The sequence below is a fragment of the Phaenicophaeus curvirostris genome, chromosome 5, assembly GCF_032191515.1.
Source record: "Phaenicophaeus curvirostris isolate KB17595 chromosome 5, BPBGC_Pcur_1.0, whole genome shotgun sequence".
In the NCBI taxonomy this organism is placed as follows: Eukaryota; Metazoa; Chordata; class Aves; order Cuculiformes; family Cuculidae; genus Phaenicophaeus; species Phaenicophaeus curvirostris.
In genome coordinates this window covers 41526377-41538498 of record NC_091396.1, presented here as the reverse complement: position 1 = coordinate 41538498, position 12122 = coordinate 41526377, and the positions used below count along the sequence as shown (strand labels likewise).

General features: G+C 39.2%; 1 protein-coding gene across 4 annotated transcripts in view; it reads right to left on the bottom strand.

Annotated features, from left to right (window-relative positions):
• NPAS3 (neuronal PAS domain protein 3) overlaps positions 1-12122 on the bottom strand; it is a 617745-nt gene that overhangs the window by 22888 nt on the left and 582735 nt on the right. For all 4 annotated transcript variants that reach the window (XM_069858438.1, XM_069858439.1, XM_069858441.1 and 1 more), the window contains 2 exons: positions 9630-9823; positions 2953-3059 (listed from right to left, as the gene is read on the bottom strand). In XM_069858438.1, coding sequence (XP_069714539.1) covers positions 2953-3059; positions 9630-9823 — 301 coding nt within the window. The remainder of the gene's footprint in view (positions 1-2952; positions 3060-9629; positions 9824-12122) is intronic.

Sequence of the window (12122 nt, the reverse complement as noted above, 5' to 3'; positions counted from 1 at the left end):
TATTTTGTGTTTATTTGTACCCTTAGATCTACCACTGCAACTTGTGATTCTTCTTCTTTTAATCTTTAAAAATGATTTTCACTCCTGTAAAAATCAATCAAGAGTTTTAGGTGCATTCTGCAGTCCTCCATCAAACACAACCTTTACAGTTTGCTGCTTTCACAGGTCCTGCTTCTACTTTTCAATATGGCTTTATAACTACTATTTTAGCTTCCAACTTCTCTTCAAAATATTGCATAATACTGCTGTTTCAATTTCACGTCTTCTACTGGCAAATCTCCTACACTGACTATTTTGGGGAGCTGCAGTTTTGCTGGGTTTTACCTTCTAGAGCTAGTGTTTGCAAGTTCCTGAATTATATCTCTAATTTTATTTTAACTAAACCAGGAGGATTTTCTCTTTCTAGTTTGGTTTGACCTTGATTCTATATGATGGACAAATGTTGAAGTGGATGAAGTGTTTTGGGGTTTTGCAATTTCTTTCTCTTGGTTTTTCTACAAAGCTTTTCCCAAATGCTAGAAAAGTTGCACGAATTGGCAGTGTTCTCTGTGGGCTGTACTGAAAATGTGTATAGCCAGTAGATCACAGAAAATCATTATTCTCCTTCACTCGTTACTCTTTAGAGTGCACCTGGAATCTAATTTTAGGCTCTGAGTACAGGAAATTCATTGATAAAACTACAACGAGCTTAGCAGAGGTCTGTCAGGATGGTCAAGGGCAGAAGTACTTGCCCTGTGAGGAAAAGCTGTGGGACAGACTTGTTCAGCCTGAAGAAGAGGTGATTTCAGAAGATACTAATAGCATACTTGTGAAGAGTTTACTTCAAAGATGGAAATATGATCTGCACAATCAAAACAGGGAAATTCCAACAGGACAGAAGGAAAAAAAAAATCACTGTGAGGCTAATTAAGCCCTTATTAAGGATATTGGAACAGGCCACTCAGAGAAGCTGTGGAAAGTGTGAATTTGAAGGTTTTTAAGATCAACTAGAGAAATTACTAAACAATTTGCTTTGAATCATTGTTGATTCTACAGTCCCTTCCAACCTGAATGATTCTATGAACATCTTGTTCCTATAAGCCAAGAGAGCAACTATACATAAAAGATGCGAGCAGCCTCATCAACTGAAAAATAATTAGCCTAGCAAGAATAACTATGCTATAGCCACACAGCCAAGTTTGGAAACCCGCTGTCCTGGATGTTAATAATGGGAAAAGGCCCCTGTGTTTATAAAGCTTGCAAATCAATCAGCTAAACTGGAAATACAGTGAGAGAAGGAACACAGTAAGGTGAAGCAATTTTCTAGAAGTCATTCCTGTCTCCAGAATCTTCTGAGTTCTAGTCCAGTGCTTATACACTGGACCACTCTGCATTCACACTGTCTGCATAAGTCTCTAATTTTTTTGAAGATGAATGTTTCATAAAGCATATTCTATTTCAGAGAGAAGTGGTCATTCAGAAGATTGAGGTCTTTTTCAAATGGGATGTTCATCTCTGCCAGGTGGTATGTTAACTCTGAGTCATAAATATCTTATATTTCCTCAGTCAGATAGTGCAGTGGAAGTGCAACTTGTCATTTCTGACTTCCAATTTCAAGAGAACCAAGTAAGCTTCTGAATTTGTTCCTTCATTTCTGAGCAACTGACATATTCTTCTGGATATTAATGTAAATGATGCAAAATTACTTTGTTTATCATTTTTGGATAGTTGATTTTATGTTTTTCCACAGAAATGTATCTAGCCTGACTTTCTTATGCCAAATGAACTTCACCTTTTAGAAATGTCAGGGACTATTTGAATGCTTTACAGAACTTGATACTGTTGTTAGTTGCCTTATATTATCAGAGAAGCTGTCTCTCTTCTGCTTTCCAGTTGCAGTTATCCTCCTATCTTCCTTTGCAGATCAAACAAAGTACTTTTGGACTGAAGATTTAGACTGCCTTCTACTGTAGTCATACAGTTTTGTGAAAGCTAATTAAATGTGGCTGTATTTGGGTTGCTACCCTTTTATTAGGAAATGCTAGCAGGACATGGTGCAGGGGGAGCAGAGTTGTTAAAATCTAAGGCTCTGAATTTAAGAGGCAGCTTGCAGATAGTCTTTTACATTAAGAAAAACACACAAGTCAATCATAAACGCAGTCAGCCACTGAAACTTCCAAAGAATTATCTGGCTTCACTGCAGGCACAGATAAATTAGAGATTACAGTCCTAAGTCTCTTTTCACACCAGGATAAATCAGGAGCACCATCACTGAAGTCAACAGATCTCAACAAGAAAAGAATTAGGCCCTATGGCTTTTAATAAGAGGAATACAAAGAGTTTAATTACAAGGAATCAAGCTGAACCTCCCTTCCCCCAGACACAGACACATGCACATGCTCTCTCCGTTAAGGTTTGCCTCTTGTAACATTTTTGTACTTCTGTTATCCTTATCTTGTGTGAAAATAACAATGACTTGGATGCTATAGGTATTGACCTGATATAGATGTTAAAACCCAGGGTGGTCAAAACAGTGGTAGAACTGCAGCTCAGATCTGTGTTGAAAAACCTGGTGAGATCCCAAATACACTGCAGTTTTTGATGCCCCTGTTATGACTAAGAAAAACAAAAGAGAGAAGAGTTCATTTTCTGTGCTAGAGAGGGAATTTCTCATTTAATCAATCCCTCTTTGAAGGAGTAAATCAGTGCACAGTACATGTAAATGAATGGCTGCTGGAAACTCTGGTAATACAAATATAATTTTTAATTTCCATATATGTGAGCAATTCTACGCATCTATAAAAACTCTTGAACATAAATCATACAAAAAGTTATATTTGAGCCACCCTTTATGAAACTCTATGACAAAAAAAGCAGGTGCAAGATGGAGACCCTTGTTCTGGAATTTAAATAATAGTTCAGGAACAATCAAGTGTTGTACTAGTTCATTTTGACAAAAATGGAAATACTTACAGTCTAAGTGACTATGTCTGATGCCTTCCACATCTTCGGCATGAATGAAGTGATAACACCTCTTTCCTACAATATCTACAGGGGTCAAATCCATGTAATCACTAATCCTAAAAAGGAAAAAAAAATACAGCCTATAATTCAATAAGGAAAAGAACACAAGAACTGTCAAATGACTCAGAAAGTGAAATCTGCTAAAAAATTTTTTTCACCACTATAGTAATTTGGATGAAATATCTGTACAAATAAGACACAGTTTTAAGAAAAAAAAGAAAGAAAATGTCTTTTAAAAAAACCTTGAAATCGTTTTATCCATTTTAATAATCAGAAAGTTAAATTCTAGTGCATATTGTCCCCATAGCATAAAACCAAGACAATGTAATTCCTTGAAATTGTAAAGCATTAGCAACAAACCTAAATCCTCATTAAAAGACCAAGATGATTCAAGGTTACATAACGAAGTAAAAACATGTTATGTTTATACCAAATGATTAGAGACACATTTCATTTCAACAGATTGGTCTTCTATGGGGTATATTCATGAAAAAGCTCTTCAACCATTTCTTGGCACAAAGTCCAAACCGATATTTCAAGGGATATAATTTAAATGCTGAGACACACAGATGCCTCAGGGTGTTATCTTTTTTAGTCTAATTCATTTGGGAGCTCAGCTTTCACTCTGGGCCCTTTCAGCTGGGACTTTGTTGTTTATTGCACATAGAAACTTTAAAATCTATTCTGCAGACCTTTTGTCTGTGTATACATCTGTGTGTGTGTGTGTGTGTGTATGTGTGTGCCTGTGTCTGTGTGCGTGTGTAAACTTCTGTCATGCAGTGTCAAGATGTCAGTGTCCTTAAATGCAGTACGGAAAACAATAAAACAATTGGAAAATGCCTTGCTCACACAAGCATTTAGAAGTCTGTCTGTTTTCTAGAAACAGAATATATATTTAGGGTTTGAAATATGCAGCAATAATTGGGGTTAAGCCCACATTGCAATTGTAAGATGTAATTGTCATCCATTTAAGGGAGTTGTAAAAACCACCAAACACCTTGATATAACCACATTGCTGTAACAACTGGAGTGTGATCCTAAAGGATGCCAGTGGGAAGGCTAAACTAGAAACTGAACTGTCTGAGGGGCTCCCAGGACGCAAAGCGGGCAAACACCACTGAGCCACTGACTTGCGAAGCTGTGTTTGCCTGGGTGTCTGACAGAGAAAGAATACATAGACCAGTAAGACTGAAGGAGAATGGAAGCATCAGACAGCACCACAGCAGCACTGGTGGTATGTCCCAACTAAAACAAACGTGAAAAATATCACAGGTAAAGCAGGTGGGCTCAAATTCGCTAGCAAAAATTGTCAAATCAAGTTTAGCACAAAACACAACAGCCTTCTCTCACTTTCATGACAAAGCATGTTGAATGATGTGCAGTTTCAAACAAATGTCTAGTTGTTACAGCACTTAAACAAATGTGTGATACTCATCTGGGGATCTGTCTAATGTTTATCAAAAACCACAGCTGAAAAGCACATATCCTACCTTCTCAGAGATGACACAATTCACTAGGATAAAACTAAGTCCGGAACAGTGGCAGTGGGACACCCTATCCCTCCTGAGTCTCTCCACTTTGGTTGCACAGTGAATTACGGGCAGGGAAACAAAGGACTTGGCATCTCTGCCCAGTAATTTTTAAAGGGGACTACATATCATCTTTTTATACCAAACTAGATGTATAAAAGCCCATGGAGCAGGAACCAGAACACAAGTCTCTCCCCCTCCCATGTCTATGCTCTTCCTCGTTTACACACTTTGCTGTCCCTTAGCTGGCTCAAGAACTGTGTATTTTCTGCTACGAGATGTATCTGATGATGAGAGAGATGAGAGAGAAATCCTGCCCATCCTAGTGAAAAAGGACAATCTCCACGCAGGTCAGTGCCCTGTGATGTATCCAGGTTGCTAGTGCTACATGGAAGATGATCATTCTGCTTCCTCCTCTGGTAAATTTGACTCAGCTGTATTTTGTTTTTCTACAGCAAGGCAACTCTGGAAGAAGATTCACAATCCTTAAGTTTAAGGTTGCATTGGGGAAGTTTAGATTGGATATTAGGAAAAATTTCTTTACTGAAAGGGTTGTCAAGTACTGGAATAGGCTGCCCATGAAAGCAGTTGAGTCACCATCCCACAAGGTATTTAGAAGATGGGTAGATATGCCACTTAGGGACATGGTTTAGTGGTGGACTTGGCAGTTCAAGGCTAAGAGTTGGACTTGATGATCTTCAAGGTCTTTTGCAACATAAATGATTCTATGATTCTATAATAGTAAGAAAAAGCTATATCAAACAGACATATTAAGGATATAGGATTTCTTTTTATGAAAAAATGGAAGAAATGGGAACATTATCCAGCTGTAAGTGCTGATCATTGGCAAACAATGACATCAAAACCAGAAGCAAAAGAAATTTCATTGAATAGGACACTTGTGCTTATATCAAAGGTACAAAAGACGGAAAATAAATAAATTACATAGAGAAAAGAAAAATTATAGTATATCTTAGAGCACTAGTTAGGAGACAGATCTTGTGGCTCCCAAACTCTTTGACAAAATAAAGCAACAGGTTGATGAGTAGGAACTTGGTTCTGTTTAATACACAGACCTGGTCCTGTAAAACAAGCGTAGGGTTTTGTTTGAGAAGATCAGTGATTCCACTGACTTACAGGACTGTTAACATAATTGAAATTTAAAGGTAGGTATAAGCTATGGTGCTTTGCTGAATTAGGACCAAATCGTGCACACATTTGTAGGACTGAGGGTCTCTACACAAGACTGTTTCTGCATATTCGAAGGAACTATTGGCAACCACTGTCATGGCCAGCAGGCCAAACATTTTCCATTTGGAAAACAAGTTCACTAAGTTATTTCCTTTTGGGCATATATTAAGCAGAAATGGCTATAATAATCCGTACTAAACTGGGCTATAGGCTCGCTTCAGACAGTCTCCAGTCACTAAGAGTTGATGCTGAAAATACACAGACTGATGCTGTACTCTAGCAGCAGTGTCTTTATTAGCAGTTATTTATCATCACCTAAGATGATTTGTTCTTTGCAGGTGCTTTTCTTACTCCAGTAACTAATAAAGAAATTCTAGACTGGTTTAGACTAGATGGTGATGTTCAGATGACATGAATGCCACATTAGGAAAATGGACATGGGTTAACATGACAAATTTAGGCAACAAAATTTTACATCTCCATTTAACAGCCTCAGAACAAAATATTAATTGTTAGAAATAGCCAGTGTAATAACTAATGGATCTTGTCTCAAAGGGAAGCTAATTGTTGATCAGTTTGTACACTGACTCCTGGATTCTGATGCACACATCTTCATTCAGAGGAAAGTAACAAGGTGCACCCAAAGACTTGAGTAATGTCACTCCTGCTCCCTGCTGTTGCGAGCAGGCAACCCCTTGGAAAACTAGGAGTACTATTGATCTCACTCCAGTGGTTCACTGTGAGTGTTCATTTCAGTTAAGTAGCATAGCTTCTGCTCCATACTCCCTATGGCTGCCAGCAACTCCCCATTGCTCCATAAATAGCGCTTACAGCTTTCCCAGTAGGGTTCCATTTTTTCTCTGTTTTCACTAATGTTGTGTTCGCTTTACTGTGGCACCACAAAGAATATCCTGGCTGCCAACATGTACCAGGCGCCAAGTCTATATATTCAGGATGGGATACTTATCTCCTTTTCTGTAGTCCCACAAGAGACATCCCAACTTCCCTGAATCGGAGAATGGCCTTAGGAAATGCCCAGGTAATTAATCTGACAGCTTCAATACTTCCCTTCTTCTGTTGTTTCCATTCCTCCAGCTTTTACAGCCATACTCTGCTTTGTACCTGCTATGAAATCCAAGTCCTGTCAATCTTGCTCCATTTTCAGTCAGCAGAAATCCCTCTGCCTCTGTGAGCTAACATTCACCCTCTAGCCCCAGCCGAAGTGTCTCTACTATTTTAAATCTCTTTTGTAAACTATTTTAACATAGCACAAGGGCTTAAAGTGGAACTATTGCAACATAAATTCAAATACTATCACATGCATTCTACATTATAAGATAAAATACATCACAAAAAAGGAAAAGTTGCTTTATAATGTCTTAAATGAAAAACACTAGTAAGTGCAACACTTTCTTGCATAATGGATTGACAATAGCACTGAAGAGAAAGACTTGGGGGTGTTGGTGGGTGAGAAGCTTGACGTAAGTCTGCAATGTACCCTTGAAGCCCAGAAGGCCAACCATATGCGAGGCTGCATCAAAAGAAGTGGGAGCAGCAGGTCAAGGGAGAGGATTCTGCCCCTCTACTCTGCTCTCATGAGACCTCACCTGGAATACTGTGTTTATTTCTGGAGTCCTCAGCACAGGAAGGATTTGGATCTGTTAGAGCATGTCCAGAGGAGGGCCACAAATATCATCAGAAGGCTGGAGCACCTCCCGTACAAGGACAGGCTGAGAGAGCTGGCGTTGTTCAGCCTGGAGAAGGGAAGGCTCTAGGGAGACCTTTTAGCAGCCTTCTAGTACTTAAAGGGGGCTTACAGAAAAGCTGGGTAGTGACTTTATATCAGGAACTGCAGGGATAGGACGAGGGGACTTGGTTTTAAGAGGAAAGGGGAGATTTAGATTAGATATTAGGAAGAAATTTTTTATTGTGAGGGTGGTGTGGCATTGTAACAGGTTGTCCAGGGAAGTTGTGGATGCCCCATCCTTGGTGGTGTTCAAGGCCAGGCTGAATGCGACTTGGGCAGCCTGATCTAGTGGAAGGCGTCTCTGCCCACGGCAGGGGGGTTGGAACTGATGGGCTTTAAGGTCCCTTCCAACCCAAACCATTCTATGACTCTGCTCTATGATTGCAAATCAGCTGGCTTAACATAGTTTACCATGTGTTATCACCTCTTTCTATGTGATTACTAATCAGTGCTCCACATCAGATGCAACGTATGTTTTTTAGTGATGCTTTTCTCAGACATTTGCAAGTTTTATTGCTACCTAAATGTAAAGGGAAGGTTTCAGAAAAATACTTAATTAGAAAAAAACCACATACAATTCAGGGATCATAAAAATGACAAACTGAGGAAGTATAAATCTTTCTAGCATAGCCCACAAATTTATATCATGCTGGACCTGACAGAAGAGTTCATTTTTCACATCCATTTGATTCCTGCATTTTTTACTAAGGTTGCCAACAAAGGTAATAGTAAGTACAGTTGATTTTGTTGAAAGGAAATTTGTTCATTAGGAACTGGACAGATACCAGCAACTCATTTCACAGAGGCCATTGGAGAGCTATGCAGTGGTCATGGCTTTCCATTACTACCTAGGTAGGTCACAGCCAAACCAAACTTTAATACTGTTACCAGCTTTCTCCGTGACCTTGTGCAAACCACAAGTGAAAATAATATATTCTCTTTTAGATAATGCTTTGGAAGTTTAGATGGAGTGTTCTCTCGGATGGCCGAGTAAAATTATTAACAGTATTGTGGCAGTTCAGCAACGTGACAGCAAAGATAATCTCATAACTGAAATCCAAGATTATTTTAAGTTCTTTAAGGCCCTGATTTACTAGATTTTATTTTTCAGGGCCCTGAGGCCCCCTAATAAACCTTAATGGTCTTGATCAGACCCCCACGCCTTCCCCCATCCTGCCCAGAACCCCATGTCAGTCCTGGCGCTGCTGGCACCTGCCCCAGCAAAACTGCAGCAGGGCTGGTTTCCAGCTCCACACGGCCCTGCCCTGCCCTGCCAGTGGCCCTGCAGAGCCAGGCGCAGCCCATATCTTGGCTTAGCCTAGGCCCATTCCCTAGGGATGTGACTGACACCTGGGGCTGGGTGCTCAGCTGCCCCATTGTCTCCTTGCTGCCCTGCTTGGTGCTGGGGCAGTAGGATGGGTCCTGGCTGCTACGTCCTACCCCAACAGACCCTCACGGGGAGGCTCAATGTTGCTGACACCCAGACCCCAGGGAGTAGACAGCTGAATTTAAATCCCATCTTCCACCTTCCTCAATCACTTGTCACTATAGCTTTGAATATTGCCCCCCCTCAACCAACTCCACATCACCTGTTCCCATTTCAGTGCTGTCTTTTCCAGTATGCCCTTAACCAATTTTGTTCTACAGTGTTTCCACCTCTTACTGTAACAGATCCCACCTCTCTTGCCTACTATTTAGGCCATCTGTGCTTCTATTTCATTAAACACTGAGCACAATGTGCTGTAATCTAAAAATTAGTTAAAAAATGGAAAACTTTTAAAACTTCAGACAGAGAAACTTGTGGAGAGGAGGATGAGGGAGCATAAGGACAACCATACAGGTCAGATGAACGTCAGTCTAGTCTCAAATCTTGCCTCTGAGAAGGATGGTGAGAGATTACAAAAAGATGGGAAAACTTAGAGGACTCTTTCCTGGTCTATCCTCCCCTATTCCAGCAAGATAACCTGCAAATTATAGTTTTTTGTTCACCTTTATTTTCTAAGAATCTAATGAAAATGAAGGTAATGACAATGAGAGTACTCTCAAACAACACTAGTATGACATTGTAGGACACAAAAATTTCAAAACTTTTTTGCCAAGCCTATGGAACAAAGAATACACATAGCTAAAACAAAGAAAAAAGGAGCTAAAAGCTGTACCTATTTTCACAGTAAATGATATTGAGGTCCATATTCACACGAGTGACAAACATGTGGCAGTCAATCCTGACTTCATTAATTGTAGGAGGTGGCAAAGCATGAGCAACGACAACAAGTCCCATGATTTGGCTGGGTACTGTCCGTCCGTGGGACAGTGACACTCTCAGACGTAACCGGCCTGTTATATGAATCACCTGGAAAATAAAAACAATAAAAGAAACCCCAGTGAATTCTAGATGCAACTGTGACATCAATTTCTTTTAAAGGACAGCATCACTATTCCCTACAGACCACTTTACACAGCCAAAAATTGTACTAAGTAACTGCCAGTATTAGTGTTAAGCTTATTAATATTTGCTGTCAACATGTCCTATATGACCTCATGGCAAAAAAGAAGACACGAATATAACAGGCAAATGCTTCACATTCATCAAATAAAAACCTCAGAACTCCTGTTGTATTGATTTTTGTTGCGGTGGTTGCTACAGAAAGAAGAAGAAAAAAACAAACAAGAAATTCAACAAAAGAAAATAGAGGGGAATAAAACCGAAATAACGAAGGTGGGAATTCATAAAATTTTAATTTTGTCACATTTGAAGATTGAATATGAGACAAAAAGATGGGCAGTTTTGAAACTTTTCCAGAACTAAATTAATTGAATTGCTAGTCACCTACACCATGGAGACACTGCTTACAGCCTTGAATTACTTTGTGGTTGGCAAGTTGAGAAGCTACAGCCTACAAGTGATCAATGAGCTCAGCTGCAGGATGGACTTCTTGCATCCACAATAAGCTTTTAAAGAGTTAGTAGACATGCAGTACCTTTGCCTAATATCCTATATATGTATGGAGAGCTCTAGGGGTGGATGGTTTCTTTCCCTATTCACAAGATAACACCAGAAGATACTCAGGAGATCCAACTGCACTCCTGGAGAGTGAAATTCTAAGAATGCTGTTTGAAATGGAATGTGTTGAAACTCTGGGAAATGACTAATCCACCACTTCCAGGTTTTCTCCTTCAGGAGTTCTGTGGATAAATAAAGGGGTTGGGTGGTTTTTTTAAAATAAAAGAATATAAATACAGCACTGATGCCAGATATCAAACTGAAAATGGAAATCACAGTTCCTTTACCCATGGATAAGAAAGCCACAAGAACTGGCAGTTGCAGGCTTTCCCAGATTTTCACCCTCAGAGGGTGTTATATCAACACGAAAAGAAGGCTTCCAGGAGATGGGGACCCCTTTCATTGTGATCCCAGACTCAACACCCAGAGGTTAACAGAGACATTGGTTGGTAGCAAGTGCACTGGAGGAGGTGACAGAGATGGGACGTAGATATACATCCAATGATATTCATCTCACAAAGCCAGCAGCCAAACTGTTTGCTTCTGATTTGACAGCAATTGTTAGTAGAAGGTGAGAGAGAAGAAAGACTACAAACCACAAAGTGCATCCAAATTCAAATCTAATTCATGCTAGCAGATCTGTGACCTAAGCCTTGAAGTTTGGTGGTTTTTTTTCTTGTGTGCATTTTTTTTGTTGTTTCCTTTTTTCAACCTATTTATTAAACTATTTCCTTTCTCCACTATTTTACATTTTGACTCCAGACACTGTAGTGAATCTGAATGAGGAAAATGATTAGTTACCGTGTTTGTCCATTTCAGTTGTAGGTTTCTGGCCACCCACATTTGAAGTAATTATTGCCTAAACTCACACTTAATGCACCTTCCAAGGGCAAACTATTCTATGAATATTCAAAAAAAGTTCCTAAAGGCAAAGATGCAAAAATACCATTTCAAACACACTTCTTTTTTTTTTTTCTCAAGACCTCATTAACTAATGAAGAAACAGCTAAAAGAAATAGGATTAACATCACAGGAGGGGCAGTTATAGTATATATTGCTCCTTCTAGCTAGGCTTGCATGTACATCTGCTTTTTATCATTATTTGTCTCTTTTTATCATGCAGTTTCAGCTTACTGCAAAAACTCAAATCTGTAAATGCTTAGAAAAATGCTGATGGATAACTAGCAATAAGGTGAAAAATAATCTTAAACTGAACGTGCTATGCAAAAGTATTGTTATTCTGTTGTTTTTTTCATAGGAGTTCTTATGCTAATATGTTTGAAGTTGCTGCTATCACTTGAGGGAATTTTTAAGACATATCATACTTAAAATCCATTTATCTCTTCCTTGTATTTTTTGCAGCCTCCATGTCATTTGTAGCTAAATATCAACATGGTTTGTTTTTTAGCAACTGTCTATTCAGCCACTACATCACTTTTTTCTGACATCTCATCTGAAATCTCCTCAGATGTAGTATTATCCCAAGAGACAGTTCCAAACCTGCTAGACCCACAATATATTAACATCATTGAATATCAAGAGAGTCTGCTTCCAGATTCCAGTTATTTAGCTAGTTCCTAACTCTATCATGGATCATAATATATAGTAAATTCCAACATGAATTCAAATTTTAGGGGTCAGTACTCGA